This window comes from Scylla paramamosain, chromosome 24, assembly GCF_035594125.1.
Source record: "Scylla paramamosain isolate STU-SP2022 chromosome 24, ASM3559412v1, whole genome shotgun sequence".
In the NCBI taxonomy this organism is placed as follows: domain Eukaryota; kingdom Metazoa; phylum Arthropoda; class Malacostraca; order Decapoda; family Portunidae; genus Scylla; species Scylla paramamosain.
The window spans coordinates 11,618,328-11,635,827 of NC_087174.1; the positions used below are offsets into that span (position 1 = coordinate 11,618,328).

A 17,500-nucleotide genomic window follows, 5' to 3' on the forward strand; every position below is an offset into this window, starting at 1 on the left:
CTCTCTCTCTCTCTCTCTCTCTCTCTCTCTCTCTCTCTCTCTCTCTCTCTCTCTCTCTCTCTCTCTCTCTCTCTCTCTCTCTCTCTCTCTCTCTCTCATAATTCTTATGACCTCAAACTTTATCATCTCCTATTTTGAGCTGAGTCAGGAAAAGACCTTTGCCAGCCCTGTCACCCATCTCCTCCTCCTCCTCCTCCTCCTCAACACATCTCCCAGTCGGTCTGCCTCAGTTGTGATGTTTCTCTCCTTACGTTGTTTTTCTCGCCCTCGGACTGTTAGGCGTTTCGGAAACTTTAATTTCTGCTCAAGTTATAATCTATTAATGTATTCATAAAGTTGCGGCGGCCCACAACCCATCCCGCAGGACGCCGGCTGATCCACTGCACGTTTTCCTCTCTCCCTTCATCCCTCTCCCCGCACAAACATCGCAGCCCGCATTCTGAAACGTTTTGCTCTCTCATCACGATTATTTTCAAAGGCCACAGAGATGATTAGCCGGGTTTCCAAGAGTGTTTGTCCTGTTAATAATGTAGAAATCTTGTTAATCTGTCTCCGGAACCTTAAAAATATCCTTTAAAAACCCGTGTAACTTCATATAGAGCCTTGTGAATGTAGTAGAGGTGCGGCACAGGAGTGTTTCTCAGAATATGGTCCGCCAGACGGGCACACACAGACACAATGCCTATCGTTTTCCTCACCTCACCTTGCCAGCCGTTCACCTGCATCACCTCCTTCACCTGTCTTTCTTTCCTATTTCTTCATCTTACCTTTATTTTATTTCCGGTACTTTTTTTCCCGTGTCATATTCTGGTAATGTACTCTCCCGACCTGTGCATTTGTATAGGTATCTATTTGTCTGGCTGTCTGTATTTGCACATCCACTTCCCCCCTTTTTTTCTGTTTCTCTCTCTCCCTTTATCCCTCTCCTTCTCCCCACCGCCTCATTCCCTCGCCTTTCCTGCCCCGCGTGTCATTTCAAGTCCTGCATCATCTGGCTGGCGACAGCTGCTCTCACACGGGCGAGGCTCATGTTCCCCTGCAAGTTTCCCCTCTCTCGCCTCTTTGCCTCTCGGGGGAGTGTTGGCGGCGGCGCGGCATCCCCTCACACCCGCCGGCCCTTGTGTGCGAGTGTGTTGGCGCGGCGAGGGTCAGTGATGAAATTTAGCTAATGTTTGTTGAACTAGAACAAGGAAGGGGAACGCTTGGCAGACATACCTGCCTGCATAAAAAAGCCACGCGGGGATAGTGTGTGTGTGTGTGTGTGTGTGTGTGTGTGTGTGTGTGTGTGTGTGTGTGTGTGTGTGTGTGTGTGTGTGACTGAGAGTGCGTGCTACAGGAGTGTGTCGTGTTGCAGGTACGGGATACTACTCCTATGCTAACAGCGTCTCGCCCCTCAATTCCCCTGGAGGTGACGGAGGGGAGTGCGGCAACGCAGCGGGAAGGGCCAGCGGACCGGCCCGGGCGGCGGGGGTCCATCTGTACCACCTGGTGCGGACTGCGGACGAGACTGCCTCCGGGACTCTGGGCTCCTCGCGGGACGGGCGGGACCGCACCTACGGCACGCACAAGGCCATCCCGGAGATCTTCCTGACGCGGCTGCTCTCCACCAAGGGCACCGTGCAGCAGTTCGTCGACGACTTTTTCAGAACAATCCTGAGCGCCAACGACGGCCTGCCGCCCGCCGTCAAGTGGCTCTTCGACTTGCTGGATGACGCCTCGCGCGCCCACGGCATCAACGATCCCGAGGTGGTGCACGCCTGGAAGTCTAACTGCCTGCCGCTGCGCTTCTGGGTCAACTTCATCAAGAATCCTGATTTCATCTTCGACATCGCCAAGACGCCCACGGTGGACTCTTGCCTGTCCGTCATCGCCCAGACCTTCATCGACGCGTGCTCCACCACCGAGCACCGCCTGGGCAAGGACTCGCCCTCCAACAAGCTGCTCTTCGCCAAGGACATCCCGCGGTATAGAGCACAGGTGGGTAACAGCAGAAGTAGACCTTGTATGACTTTGATAGTAGCGCATGAACAGGTTACCTTCAAAAGACAGGTGTCATAATTCACGCCTTTCCTGTGTGTCACTCAAGATAGACCATTTAACTCAGGTAGTGACGTAAGGTGTGTCTTTCTTCCGCAGGTGAAAAACTTTTACAGCGACGTGGGCAGCGCGCAGCCCGTTAGCGAGCAGGAGCTGGGCCAGCACATGCAGCAGCTCTCAGCTGCCCACGCCGGCCACTTCGATAACATGGCGGCCTTGAAGGAACTCTACATTTATGTCACCAAGTACCACGAGCCGGTGAGTAACCCTTCTTCCTTCCCTCCCTCCTTCCTTCCTTTCTTCCTTTTTCCCTCCCTCCCTCCACCTGGTAAACCTTCACTCACCTCCAATACATCTTCCTTAACCCCCAGCACTTTGCTCTTTCCTCACACCTGCCTCACACCTTGACACCTTCCCCTTCACCTGCTTGCTTCTTCACCTAACTTGGCGCGGAGTGACTTGGAACATCAGGTCGTGCGTTGTGAGTGTGTTGATTGTCGCTGCCTCATTATTCGTTCATTATTCTCCTTCCTCCTCCTCCTTCCCCCTCTTCCTCGGGCGAATCGGGGTGCTGTCTGTGTGTCAGGCCGCGGGAAAGGAAGACAAGTTTACTGACACAGGTGGAGAGGAAGAACGGAGCTTATGAACGTGGGTTATGGCTTACTTTTGGTTTTTACGTCTTAGCTCAGTATTATCGTCTACTACTACTACTACTACTACTACTACTACTACTACTCTCTCCGCCTCCTCCTTCTCTTCTTCTTCTGTTGTGAGAGGCGCGAAAACAAGGAATAATAAATAAACACGTTTTCTCCGGAATGAAGTAAACTGGAGGAGGAATTAATGTTTGCCTAGAAATGTGTGAGTGTGCTGTGTTGTGTTGCGTTGTTTTGTGTTGCGAGAGAGTGGCGTCGGGGTGAAATGTTTGGTGCTTATTTATGCATCAAATTATTATCCTTTGTTGTTATTCGTCATCTTTGTTTTTGGTATTTACTTATTTATACACACCCTAAGCTAACATAACCTAACCTTACTAAATCTATCAACCTATTCCCACTTATTTCTCCATTTACTTTATTTTATCCAGTGTCATTATTACTATTTTTTTTAATCAGTCCAGTTACATATGCTAATATTTTCCTATTTTCCTTTTTTTCCTAATTTTTACTTTGGCTTATATTGTCTTTGCCTTACCTTGATTGCACGCGTGTGACATCGAGGAAAAGAGACGGAAAGTAAGATATAAAAGACCTAGAGAAAAAAAATATATTGCTGCAAGAGTCACCAGTTGTAAGAAAGAGAGGAGGCGTTCACCGTGAAGGCAGTAGTGTTCTGTCTGTGTTTGTGATAGAGCTTGGCTGAGAGGACAGGAATCACGCTAGCATACTCCTGTCATTATCTGTGTCGCTGGATTTCTCTTAATCTTCGCAGCGCCCCCCAGCCTTGCCGGCTATGCGATGAGTGAGACAGTTTAGTAAAGGAAGGATTGGTACGCTGGGAGTTGAAGCTTGCCAGACTAGGAAAGAAAACCTGCAGAGACGCGTGCCTTCAGAGACGCTGTTATATGACCAAAGCTTCTATTTTCCCGACTCTCTTGTAGAATTAACATTTTCTCTTAAAAAAAAATGTTCGACAGCTTTTATTTATATTTTTTTTATTTGATTTATATTTGAAATCAATGTAATACAAAAGAAAACTTGCCATTGCTTTTTCAGTGTTCTTACAAAAAAAACTGAGGCTTGATTAAAGAAAAAAAAAGGTTCTGGATTTTAATTAAGATCAATGAAAAATTGTGCTGGTGTGGCAACTTACGCTACAATTTAAAAAAAATACTCAAGTGCAAAATACCATAAAAACCAAAAGGTATCCGTGAAAACCAAAGACCATGAGAGAATTAGAAAATACCGTGAATCAATTACTGTAATTAAACGGCGCCACTTCACACTCCACACTTGTACCACCTCGCCTCTGTTGCCTTAATCGCGCTGTGCTGAGCCGATCCATGCCACTGTAATCCTTCAGGCGGCGCCCTCAGCAGCCTGCAGTGCGTCAGGAGCAGCATGGAGCGAACAGGTGAAAATATTGAGCAAACTGAATAAACTGTATTAAGTGAACGAAATGAAAAGCTTCTAGTCTGGAGCAGCCGGGAGGTACTGCTCAACAGGATAACACGGCTATTATGCATTATTTGTAACTTCAACAAACAGCCGCACCAGGGAAAGGAAACTCCGAATATGTTGTTCCCGGAAGCCGTGTGGAGATCCCTTTTTTCTTTCGCGTGCGTTCGGTGATGCAGGAAGCTTGGTGGTGGTGGTGGTGGTGGTGGTGGTGGTGGTGCTGGTGGTGGTGGTGGTGGTAGTGCCGTCAAGACCTCACCGCTGTTTGTGTATCGCTAATCTTTTTTTTTTTTTTTTGTTTATTACGAAAGAAAACCCACGATCTTTCATTCTCTCTCTCTCTCTCTCTCTCTCTCTCTCTCTCTCTCTCTCTCTCTCTCTCTCTCTCTCTCTCTCTCTCTCTCTCTCTCTCTCTCTCTCTCTCTCTCTCTCTCTCTCTTCACTCAGCAACTTGCATCATTTTCCCTTCCAGAAATTAGCATGTTTTCTGCGGTTATTTTCCTTCCCTGTTTTTTCCTACCAAAGAGGAGTTGGAGGGGGAATGGAGCCTCCCTGTGTTGTTTCCTTTCTTCTTACACGAGAGAGAGAGAGAGAGAGAGAGAGAGAGAGAGAGAGAGAGAGAGAGAGAGAGAGAGAGAGAGAGAGAGAGAGAGATACGTCACCATCGTTTTCTTTCTTCCCTACACGTCAACCATGTGGCAGTAGATCAGAGAGAGAGAGAGAGAGAGAGAGAGAGAGAGAGAGAGAGAGAGAGAGAGAGAGAGAGAGAGAGAGAGAGAGATACGTCCCTTTCGTTTTCTTTCTTTCCTATACGTCAACTTCACCATATGGCAGAGAGAGAGAGAGAGAGAGAGAGAGAGAGAGAGAGAGAGAGAGAGAGAGAGAGAGAGAGAGAGAGAGAGACTAACACGGCACCCCCCCCTCGTTCCCCACAGATCCTGGAGTCGCTGGACGCTGATCCCCTACTGCAGGAAGCTGAACTTGGCCCACCGCCTGCAGTCCATCGCCTACATCCTGGAGTCCTACAGTCACGCAGGACCCGTCGCCCCCATGCCGCCCTTGCAGCTGGCCGGCCAACTCTCCGAGCTCTGAGGCGGCCCCATCTCCACATCACCCCGCCCTCCGCCCCGCCCCTCACCTGCCCCTCGCCCCGCGCCCCTCACGTAGCCTAGTGACAAGTGCCGCTGGTCGCATTTTCCGACATAAGGAACCCATGGATTTTTTTATGATTTTTCTTACGTGGAAGTGAACAGCAAGTGGGAGAGAGAGAGAGAGAGAGAGAGAGAGAGAGAGAGAGAGTGTGTGTGTGTGTGTGTGTGTGTGTGTGTGTGTGTGTGTTGCTACGAGACGGCCCGCTGTGTGTGTGGGTGAGAGAGAGAGAGAGAGAGAGAGAGAGAGAGAGAGAGAGAGAGAGAGAGAGAGAGAGAGAGAGAGAGAGAGTCGGCCAGTGTTCCTCCCGAGTGCAATAACGCAGTGCCGCCGCGCCCCGCCCCTCCGCCGCGCCGCGCAGATGTGTGTGTTTTTATGACTTTGTACCGATCTGCCGAAGTGAGTGTTGCCGTGTGAGATGAACTTGAGAAGCCAGGTGACTGAGGGGAGAGTTGGGCGAGTGTAGATAGTGTGGATAGAGGGGAGGAGAGAAAGAAAACAACCCACAAAACAAACACTGAAGCTGCCGCCGAGGGTGCGCCTCGCTGCGCCGCGCCGCGCCCCGGCAAGTTGATTGTGATACTTTGAACTCCTGTTTGTGTGTTAGTCGCTGTGGTCTAGTGCTAGTGCCTAAGGATACAATGTTCCTTGTTTTACATAAAGTGCTTCTTCGACACCTTCACGCTTCATCCTGCATGATGGCCGCCCAGGTGCGTCCCGTGCCGCCACCCCGCGACGGACACCTGTGTTGACCTTTGTACATACACACTTAACTTTTTTAATGCCGCCGCAGGATGGGGAGAGTAAGCGAGGAAGCCTGAGGTGGACAGGTCATTTGGAGGCTTTTTTTTTCTGTTCCTCCTTGCCTGTCCCCTGCCGGCACCTTAGGATGTGTGTCCCACCAGCCGCGCCCCGACCCGCATCCTGTGTTCCCCGGACCGTCTCGGTGCTGCCTTCTGCTGGAGAGGACCCTGTGTGGCTGGGACACTGCCGGCCGCTCCCTGCCCCTGTGGCCCACTAGTCTGGATTCCTATGTGTGTCTTTTTTGTATCCCCCTCTTAGTTCATTGTTTTATTAATTTATCCAGTTGATCCAATTTAGACACTGTACAGAACTGTCTAGCGATTTGCAGGAAGAGAACTGATGCTGCAAATTATCATTTTCCTCATTTTTTACTACGTTGTATATTTAGTTTCCTTTTTATATCGTTATTTGATTAAGGACGTACGTATGAATCTCCCTTCTATATATATATATGATGCATACCCTGTTACGTGGTGTAGCCTTGAGGACTCGCTTCCGAGAGTCGGCCGCTGAGCTGGTGGGAAGAGTGGAAGAGTGTGTCCATGGATTGAAGCTTCGTGCCCTCACCAACCCTCTCTGTCCCCCTCCAAACACCTCCTGCCCTTGAAACAATTCCCCTTGTTCCCATTCCCTTTCAGATTCCCCTTAGAAACAATCTTACCCCTTAAAAAGTTCCCCTTATTCCCCTTCCTCGTCAGATTCCCATTCAAACACCAATTCCCTTACTATCCCCAACTTCTTCATCCCATTCCTCTTTCAAATAACTCCTTTCATTATGCCTTCACTTACCCTCTGTTCTCCCTCACCAACTCCCTCCCTCTTCCCTTTCCACTGACCTCCCCTCTAAACACCCCGCCCCCCAATATTCCTCATCACCTACCTGACCTTGAAAATTTTAAAGTTGTCCCTTGTCTTTCCCGAAAACCCCTTTAGTATTGTCCTCCTCCTCCTCCTCCTCCTCCTCCTCCTCCTCCTCCTCCTCCTCACAGTATAACATTTACTGTATTTCCGTCATGTATTTGTCCTTAAGTTTTATCTCTTTTTTATTTTCACTTCTGTTTTTATTGTCATTTTTTTTTCCTCTCATTGAGGATTTTTAAATTGTCTTTTTATGTTCTCGTTTAAATTCTTACTTTTTTTTTTTAAGTCTGGCTTGTGAATAGAACAAGTCCATTTTCTCTCTTTTGTTTTCTTGACGGCAAAGAAAACGCGACTGAATAATTATTAGCATTGTTTTATTATTATCATGAAACTTTTATTTGATATTCTTTTTATTATTCATCTGATGAATATGACTGCTCTCTCTCTCTCTCTCTCTCTCTCTCTCTCTCTCTCTCTCTCTCTCTCTCTCTCTCTCTCTCTCTCTCTCTCTCTCTCTCTCTCTCTCTCTCTCTCTCTCTCTCTTGAAATGGATGTCCTCTCTTTACTTTTAATTTGAGTGTTTATACTGATTGTCCTCATTTTCCGCTTCATCCTCACGCCCTCCTCGTCCTCCTCCTCCTCCTCCTCCTCCTCCTCCTCCTCCTCCTCCTCCTCCTCCTCCTCCTCCTATTCTTTTCATTCTCTTCATCTTTTGCCTTCTCTTTCAGTTTCCTTACACTTTCCCCATCCTCCCTGATCTGTTCCATCCTTCCTTCGTCTCCTTCCCTCCTCCTCCTTTCCTTCCCATCCTCTCTTCCGCCTCCCTCCTCCTTTCTTTCCCATCCTCTCTTCCTCCTCCCTCCCTCCCCCTCTCCCTTACCTTGCCTCCTCAGATACATCAAATTAACGTAGATATTGTAATTTACACTATGCAACCCTTTGAGGAGTTAAGATGTACTAGACGCCGTTGAGGTGAAGAAGAACATAAATTTTGGGGGACATTGTATAAATCTGTACAGAGAACGTTTGTTATTGTAAAGTATTTTTGTAAATGTGAAGTAAGAGGGCATTGTGTAAAATCTTGCAACTTTACTACAAATAAAGTGAGTGCCAAGTGATCTGTGTTTTTGTTTTTGCTTAGAGAGAGAGAGAGAGAGAGAGAGAGAGAGAGAGAGAGAGAGAGAGAGAGAGAGAGAGAGAGAGAGAGAGAGTTGTAATAATAGCTTAGCAAAAAGTAACTAATTACATTTACTAATTTTAAATATATTAATAACTGGCAATAATTAGAATTTAAGACTACTCATTTCTTATTAGTACGGGTAGATAGATAGATAGATAAAGTTTGTTAATACTGTTATCATAGACTATTCAAATATGTTTTTATTTATATCTCCTATTATCATGGCAAGCTTACTTTTTTCCTCCAATGATCATTTCACCAGTTGAGATAGATAAATACTTTTTCCTCGTTTTTTTCTTTGAACAGTATTTATTCAGTATAACAATAATTCTAAATCCTCATAACTTTTTATCAAACCTACTTTTTCTTCAAATGAGCCTTTCACAAGTTGAGATAAATATATAACTCATTTTTCTTTTATCAACAGTATCTATTTAATACAACAATCATTCTAAATCCTCGTAACTCATTTCCCATCATGACACTTCAGGTTCAGTTATTACAGTTCGCTATCAGCGTGCATTCATCAGCATTAAAACTGTCATGTGCTTCATTTTTAAGGACCTGTGTATTGGCTTATTAATCTGCCACACTAAAGTTTTACAGCCAGATGATGAAACAAACTCGTATGCTTGCCTATATTACTGATGCTATTAAACTATCATCTCTTTTTTTCCTTCATCAGTCATAACCCGTTTATGAAAACACTGCATTTAATATAAATCACATTTTTTTTATATATATAATTTATCGAGTCAGCGTCTGTAATCCCATAGTTTAGTGTTTTGCTTTGCAAGAGTAGGAAAAAAAACTTTGCTGTTTCCGTTAGCGGACAACCCCATACTGTGTCTATTATTTATCTGTGTGAGAGTACGGGTAATTTTTTTTTAGATATTCCAGGTATTTTATAGTGTTCAAAGTTCGGTAGATATCTCAGCCATGGCCTTACTAAACAAATATATGGAGAAATAAAGAAACATTCAGCTGTTACGGCCAGCAGTCAACCCACAGCGGGCGGACTGACAGTGAAACGTCTTCATAGTAGCAGTAGTGACGTGTGGCTTTCTTCCTGATTTCATGTTATTCCAGCCTTAATACAGCATTCCAGTGTCCTCTCAGCGCTCCAGGTAATGCATCAAGTACTGTAGTAAGAGTGTGAGGCCCTGAAACGGGTCGTCAATGTCTTAGAGAGTATGAGGAGGAGAAAATGTTGTGTGTGTGGATTGGTGTGACTGGCGGCAGGGTTGAATGTGACAAGTTGACAACCTCCCAGATTACACGCAATTCCCACCTCATTACATAATTTCAGTGTGCTCTCTGCATCCCAGGTAATGTGTGAGGTACTGCAGTAAGCGTGTGAAGGCCAGAAACGAGTCGGGAATGTCATAGAGAATGTGAGCGAGTGAAAATGCTGATGTGTTCGGGTGTGTGTGACCGTGTCGGTGCGGGTTTGTGTTTACTTGTCCGGCGTTCCTTGAGCCGATTACTGTCCTCGCCTGACAATGGATGGAGTGACTCGCGGGATATTAAGCCATGAAAAGCGCACATACAAACAACATATTTATTCGGGGGTAATATGCGTGTCTTGTTCCGCAATCGGATTACAGAAGTGGTGGAATGAAGCTGGGATGAGGGACGGCTGGCTGGCAAGAGGGAGAGGAGGAGAGGGAGTGAGGGGGATGAGAGCTGGGACTGGCTATTAATGCTATTTAAAGAGGTTGTTAATATACTGGTAGCTTATCCATATAATTATCGCTTGTTACATGAAGTTATCAATATGCTTAATGGGTTTGCTTTTTCAGTCTCCCTCGTGGCGTTAAATGTTATGGTACCAAAGGGATCTGTGATATTAATTAGTGTACTGATAGCCAAGTTGTGTGTGTGTGTGTGTGTGTGTGTGTGTGCCAGGTATTCGAAAGAGTTATCGGGATATTTTGTGGTTGGCTGCCTCATCGGTATTTACTAAGAGAATGAGAGAGAGAGAGAGAGAGAGAGAGAGAGAGAGAGAGAGAGAGAGAGAGAGAGAGAGAGAGAGAGAGAATTACATTTTCCTATAAAGTGCACCTCATTCACGAGTCATTCTACCATTACAAGATGCACTATTATTGAAAATTATATAGTGAAAAATATAACAATTAGAGAAACTGTCAATAGTTAACTACATCAAGTGTATTAATTTAATTTAATAACTTAATCACATGTTCAGCCTTTCGGTTCACACTACCTATAATATTGTGCATGTGCTTTGTTAGGCTGGAATTTGAAGTGACAAAGGGTGAAGAAGAGGCAGAGAAAAATGAGAGATGAGGAGAGAAAAACAAAGGAGAAAGAACAAAGGGTGAAAAAGGGGTGGAGAAGAGTACGAGATGAAGAGAGAAAACAAGGAAGTAGAAGAGGAAGCACATGGAAGTGTTATGAGGAAGGGAACTATTTTTTAGGCTGTATTCTGAGAAGTTAGTGAAGAAGTGGAGAAAAATGAGAGATGAGAAGAGAGATAAATAAAGGAGAAGTAGAATAGGAAGGAGAAAGAAGTGTAGTGAGGAAGAGAATGACAAAGAAGGAAGGATGGAAAAGAGAGGAAGGAAAGAGCAAATGTAAGCGAGGACAAGAGGAGACTTAGAAAAATGAGAGATGAAGAGAAAAAAGAAAGAGCAGAATAGGAAGCATAAGGAAATGTAGTGAGAGACTAACAAAGAAGAGTGATGTAAGGAGAATGGAAAAAGAGGGAAAATTAGGCTAGGACAAGACCGAACCTAGAAAAAAAAAAGTAGATAAAAAAAATAGCACAAGGAAGAGTAGTGAGGAAGGGATTGACAATGAAAGGGTGAAGGAAGAACAGAACAGAGAGGATTAGAAGGAAAGAATAAAAATAGACGAGTAGATGAGAGCGCGCAGTCCCCGTGTTCAGCGCCAGAGGAACGTGGCGGCTGTTCCCTGGAGCGTGCATGCGTCCCCATCCGCTCTCTTTTAAAACTGTCTGTTACAGGAAGTTCTTTGGGCTTTTCTGGGTATCCGTCAGACAAGGGATATTTTTACGTGCTTCCCTGAACTAGTCACAATTACCAAGAGTTGTGGTAATGTCTGCTTGTCTCCTGCCTGGGTTTGTTTCTCTCTCTCTCTCTCTCTCTCTCTCTCTCTCTCTCTCTCTCTCTCTCTCTCTCTCTCTCTCTCTCTCTCTCTCTCTCTCTCTCTCTCTCTCTCTCTCTCTCTCTGTGTGTGTGTGTGTGTGTGTGTGTGTGAAATTTTATAGTGAATTTGGTGTTTACAATTTTTTTTCTTTTTGTTATTTTGGTATGGTTGTGTTTATGTGCAATGACGTAAATAATGATAGGAGACATCACATTGTTAGGTAAGGACACAAGAACATAAAAAGTCTTTGCAAATACGTAAGATTAGTTATGGTATCAAAACAATACCAGCCACTGTCACCATTCCCTCAACATCCTTCATTTGTCAGCCAGCTGCCCCTTTCTTAACATGAAAACAATAGGCAATAAGTATTAAAGTAATGGTATCTGAAGAGAACAGTGCCTTTTTTTTTTCTTTCTTACTAACAATAGTACATACCAGTGTGTCATTATTCCCTAAGCGTCTTTCAACTATATCCTGTCACCACGTTCAGACGCCCCCTGCCTAGTTGTCTGCCATGCATCATCTTGGCTTCCTGCTTCGAGTCTCCCACAGGACTCCCACCAGGACTCCCACCCAGGACTCCCACTCACACAAACGACCGACCCCAGCTGTGTCGTGCGTGGTCGTGGTGTCCTCCCAGGACCGTCAGTGTAAACAAACGGCCTGAGATTGTAAACTTAGAGCCTCGTTATCTTTTAAATCCATCAGCAAACCTCCCCCGGCAGGCTGTTACTGGCTGTTCCCACCGCTGCCACACACTCCATCTTTCCCCCTAATGCCCCTGACGTCACTCTAACCACTGTAACTTAGACGCTAAATGATATGTAATTATAGATTCCGTATCTGGCATTACGGGTTGTGAGTCGAGTTATCATTTTCATGTGTCGTCGTGCTGTGGGAGGTTTGGAGAGGGGGTGGGGCTCAGTTATAGTTGGGTTAGGACAGGACTAGGCTAGAGTTGAGTTGGTTGGCTGCCGGCATGGGTAGGTCGAGCAAGAGGAACATGAGGTGAACACAACGCCAAGATCATGTCTCAGGAGTTGGAATATTGGCCCCGCGTGAGTCTGGGAGAAGCGAGGGATGATCCAGCGTGTGTGTGTGAGTGTGCGGGTTTGTGGGAGGGGGTGATGCATTGCATGGGAGAGAAAGAGGAGGAGGAGGGGAAATCTCATGACTGCAGGAGATAAAACAACACGAGTGGATTGAAATCGTGGGCTCTCCAGTCTGCCAAGAACTGCCGAGGTTATGTAACGAGTGAGTGAGAGGAGGAAGGGACTGGTGAGCTGTGAGAGTTCAGCCAGAGACGAGAGAGAGCTGGAGGTAGAGGAATCAAGGATGGGAAGAGAGAGAGAGAGAGGGTTGCAATCTCCCAATATCCAGCCTCTACCTTCTCCCCCGCCCCCTCCTTAGAGAGGTGGTGGAGTAAACAACAGGTAATCAAGGAATCGACATCTCCAGCATTACAGTAAATAAAGCTCTTAAACGCCCCCCACTCGGCAGACCCTTCATTACCTTCACTTAATCTCTGCGTGCTGCCCGTCCCGCCGGCGCTCTTGTCAATTAATGAAATTTCTACGAGGCTAGTGGAGGCGTGTAATAGGTTGATACTGGCTCGTTGGGGGGATATGACTGTCAGGTGAGCAGTGCAGGGCTGGGTCCACCTGAGAACTTGAGAACTTGCCCCTTTCTTCCAACCTTCCTGGTCCGCTGCATGGGAGGAGAGGAAAGATCAATGTTCTTACTAGTTCTGGGATAGTTATGAGACATGAATAGGAGAGTGGCAATATATATGAATGAATTTAAGGAAGACAAAGCAGGCATAACTAGATGAATAGGTAACGTTTTGCTGGGGTGGTCAGGAATACACGAACAGATGCCAAAGGGGAGAGAGAGAGAGAGAGAGAGAGAGAGAGAGAGAGAGAGAGAGAGAGAGAGAGAGAGAGAGAGAGAGAGAGATGGTTAAGGGAGGCAGGCAAGCTGAGAACTAGGTAGATAAAGTTTTGTTAGGTGGCCAGAAGCAGACGGACAGGTGACAGAGAAAAAAGAAGACAAGTCAGTTTGGTTCCTTACAAGTGTGGAGGCTCCCCTTGAAGGATTGTAAATCATACGAAGGTGGAGATACAGAGGCAGACAGACTGCTCCAGAAGTGGCCAGTGAGTGTGAGTGAAGATGCTGGTTAACGCTTGCATTATTAAGATAGACACAAAAGGGGTGAAAGTAAGTTGAAAGTCTTGTGCTTTTGGGCCGTTGGGGGACGAAGGAAAGACAGACACATCAAGAACAGTAGTAACTAAGAACCTACTAAGGAAAGTAACAATACGACGGACAGGGATTGGTGGAAAGCAGTCGCAGGAGAGTTGTTGTTGTTGTTTGGTATTGCATTTAATTCTACTGTTTGCGAGTACTGGATGGGCCTTTATTAGTAACTCCTTGGGACATCTGGGAAAGTACTGCTTCCTTCAGGGACAAACAGACAGACGAGTGCTGGGTGTTGGTGTTCAGAGCCAACTAATGTTTAGGAGGGAATGGTGCGGGTTACCTAACTTTGAGACTAATGTTGCTGGAGAGAGAGAGAGAGAGAGAGAGAGAGAGAGAGAGAGAGAGAGAGAGAGAGAGAGAGAGAGAGAGAGAGAGAGAGAGAGGGGAATTTTCAGAATGAGCATATGTATATTGTATTATCGCTTCATACATCATTTCGAAAGGCATGTTGAGGCGGAGATTACCTGTGTGTGTGTGTGTGTGTGTGTGTGTGTGTGTGTGTGTGTGTGTGTGTGTGTGTGTGTGTGTGTGTGTGTGTGCGCGGCCCACCTAGGTAGAGGCGGCAAGTTGTTGGGGGCAGTGTTGGGTGTCTGCCAACATAACACCTGCGCGTTACGTCCCCTTCCTTCACCCACATTTGTATGGAAAGTGAGCCACCGCGTTTGCTGAGGAGGAGAGCTGCGGTGGCCTGTGCCTGGAGTAACCTTGGCGGGGGGAAGAGCCGTTGTGAGTCCCTGTAGGATAATGCAGAGGTGAAGTGAAGAGTAGGAGGTCTGGAAATGTGCGTTGAATACATGATAAACACTACTTTCATTTCCTTCCGTGTTTCCCTGTAGGATAATGCAGGTGTGGATGGAAAGAGGAGGTTTGTAAGACTGGAAATGCCCGGTGAATGCATGGTAGAGAACACTTGTTTAATCTCATTCAGTATCCACATGAAATTCACATCTTAGACACGTTGATAAAAGGACTATAGCAATACACAGATCATAACAAAATGGCAGCGTTTCATAAGTCCATTAGTCTAACGTAGAAGTGCATTTTATTAGTGTTCTCTTTGCTCCATCCTACCCTCCCTTCCTCTCCCCACCTCGTTTTCTAGTCAATGCAACGCCGAGTAACAGGTGGCGCTGGTGGAGTCCCCAAGGGCGTAACATAGTCGTTGCGCACATCAAGGAAGCCTAATGACGACTCTCCGTCTGATGGAAGCATTGTCTGGTGTGTTTGTGTGTCTGTGCTGGCGTGTCAGGATCCCCGTCAGGAGTGGAGGGTCGCGGCCGCAGCCAGGGCACCTCCTCCCTCGTGCTACGGTCATTATTTTTCAGCAGCCTTCGCCATTACCATTAATATCAAGCGGGGGAAAATGTAGGTTTGTGGACGAGCGTGGCCGATAATTTTGTGCTAAAGTCAACAGGTTTATGCTTTACAGAGAAATGATCCTTGCTGATGGAGAGAGAGAGAGAGAGAGAGAGAGAGAGAGAGAGAGAGAGAGAGAGAGAGAGAGAGAGAGAGAGAGAGAGAGAGAGAGATGAAATATAGTATGAGAAGTATAAAGAAAAAAAAATGTGTAACTATCATTTCCTTTTTTTCCCTCTGTTTTTTTTTGGGGGGGTTTGTTCGCTATAAATATTGAGCATGACTCGAGTTGGCCCGGTAACTGGAGTCAATTGTATAGCGCTGCTCGGGTTTGCATTCCTTTAAATAGCAGCTTAGCACGACACAACACACCCATCAGCATTACCGTTGTGTGCACGCCCCGAGCGGCAGACAGGCGTGTGGGCGTGCTTGAGGGCGTGAGGAGCAACCCAAGAGGAATATGAAGAGAGATAGGCAGGCAGACAGGGTGGAGGGTGACGGGGGATTGTGAAAAATAGAAGGAAAGGAGGGAGAGAAAGGGGAGATGAGGGTTTATCCAAGAATTATATTAAGGGAGAAGGATAAAAAGAAATAAAATAAGACAAGGGAAGGAAAATGGGGAGATAGAAATAAAAGCAGAGCGCGATAGTTTGCAGAGGAGCAATATGAAGGAAAAAGAAGTACGAAGATGGGAAAAGTAAAGTAAGATAAGAAGTAAAAACGAATAAGAAAGGCAGCGGAAATAGCGAAGAAAACGCAAATTAGGTTATTGATTCTAAAACTAAAATGGCCAAGAAAAATAGAAGGAAACGAGTACGAAGAGAAGAAAAATAGGACGAACAAAGGAAAACGAAGACAAGGAAACTGAAAAAAAAATACAAATAGAAAACAAACAAAGGAGAATCGACAGTAAGAAAAAAAAGATAGAGAAGATAAGGAAAATGTAGCGATAGTGTTATGGAGGAGGTGGTGGTGGTGGTGGAGGGCATCACCACCACCACCACCACCACCACCTGCAGATCCTGGCCGCCCTGAGACACAAGTAAGCACGGCTGTCATTATGTACTTACCCCTCCGTCAGCCGCAGAGAGAGGGAGTGGGCGGCTGAGGATGCGTGTGGTGGGGGTCGGGGAGGGTAGGGGATTGGGAAGAATGCATTGGGTATGAGCGGCGAGGCTGGGCATTGAAGAGGGAGGATACAAGCGTTTCACTCCTCCTCCTCCTCCTCCTCCTCCTCCTCCTCCTCTTCCTCGCCAATCGTTGAATATTACAGGATGGGCGAGGCAGGGCACAAGGTAATTGGGCGGCCGAGCTTGGGCATTACTGAGATGCATTTCTTTGCTTTTTACGACGTGTGTGTGTGTGTGTGTGTGTGTGTGTGTGTGTGTGTGTGTGTGTGTGTGTGTGTGTGTGTGTGTAACTTTTGCTTTGCCGCCGCGATGCTCTGTGGCTGATTTCTTTCCGCCAGTATCATTTTTTTCTCTCCTTCTCTTTTCTTTCTTTTGTATTCGTTTTCGATTTTCTTTTCTCCCTTCGTTTTTTTCTATTCTTTTTCTTCATGAACCGAGTGCATGTTTTCTATTTTTTTCTATTTTTCTTTCGTTTTGTCTTTTTTTTTTTTTATTCTGACTCATACGGCATTTCCTGATTGGAATTTCGGTCAAAAGTTAAATATTTATCTTGTCCACTTCTTTTAGTATTACAGTAAAAAAAGAAAAAAAAAAAAGAAAAAGAAAATTACATTAATGTTTATAGGTGTTGTTATCACCTCCACATATGCCATTGTCTCATCCTTAAGTGCATATGTGGAAGGTAGTAGTAGTAGTAGTAGTAGTAGTGGCAGTAGTAGTAGTAATAATGATAGTAATGTCAATAATAATTTTAGGAAGGTTCAAAGTTATGCCTTGGTGCAGTTTTTCTGTGTGCGATTGTACGTAAATGCATGTGCGTGTGTGCGTGCGTGCGGTCCAGATTGCGTGAGTGCGTGCGTGCGTGGCCGTCAGGCGTGGACCTTATGAAGCGAAGTCGGAATAAAAACTGCTTAACAACCTCACTCCTCTCTTTCCTCCTTTCCTCCCACTCCCACGGCCCCTTTCTCTCTTCTACCCTCACCCTTCCTCCCTTCCCTACTCCCTCTCTCTCTCTCCCTCTCTCCCCTCTCACTCTCTCCCTCTCCCCTAATTAACAAGGCCCCATCACAGAGAGAGAATTAACCGTGTGCTTCCCATAATGACAAAGCCCAGACCGTTTAGTGTACGTTGGATTGCCCAGACAGGTTTCTCTGGGTCTGTCTTGCCCCGCACCGTGCCTCCCCTCCTCCTCCTCCTCCTCATCCTCCTCTTCCTTCTTCTTCTTCTGCCGCCGCCTCCTCTTCTTTTCTTCGTCCGCTTCGTCTGCCATTGCCTCGTTCTCGTCTTCCTTTTTCTTTGTTTTTCTTCTTCGTTGTGTGTGTTTTTTTTTAGTTTTTTTTTTCGTTTTTTTTGTTGCTTTCTTGTTCTTGTTCATGTTGTTTTTTTTCCTCCATTCCTCATTTCTCTTTTGCACTCTTTCTTGTTCCTCTGTGTTTTCTTTTTGTTTTGTTTTGTTTTGTTTTCCTGTGTTTTCA

The 17,500-nt window shown here is 45.9% G+C and overlaps 1 protein-coding gene across 1 annotated transcript in view; it reads left to right on the forward strand.

The window, feature by feature from the left end:
* Positions 1-8,086, forward strand: part of LOC135112730 (plexin-B-like) — a 420,239-nt gene extending 412,153 nt beyond the window's left edge. The window contains 4 exon segments of the mRNA XM_064027486.1: positions 1,355-1,977; positions 2,137-2,295; positions 5,090-5,119; positions 5,121-8,086. Coding sequence (XP_063883556.1) covers positions 1,355-1,977; positions 2,137-2,295; positions 5,090-5,119; positions 5,121-5,246 — 938 coding nt within the window. The 3' untranslated portion in view covers positions 5,247-8,086.
* Positions 8,087-17,500: the final 9,414 nt, after the last annotated feature.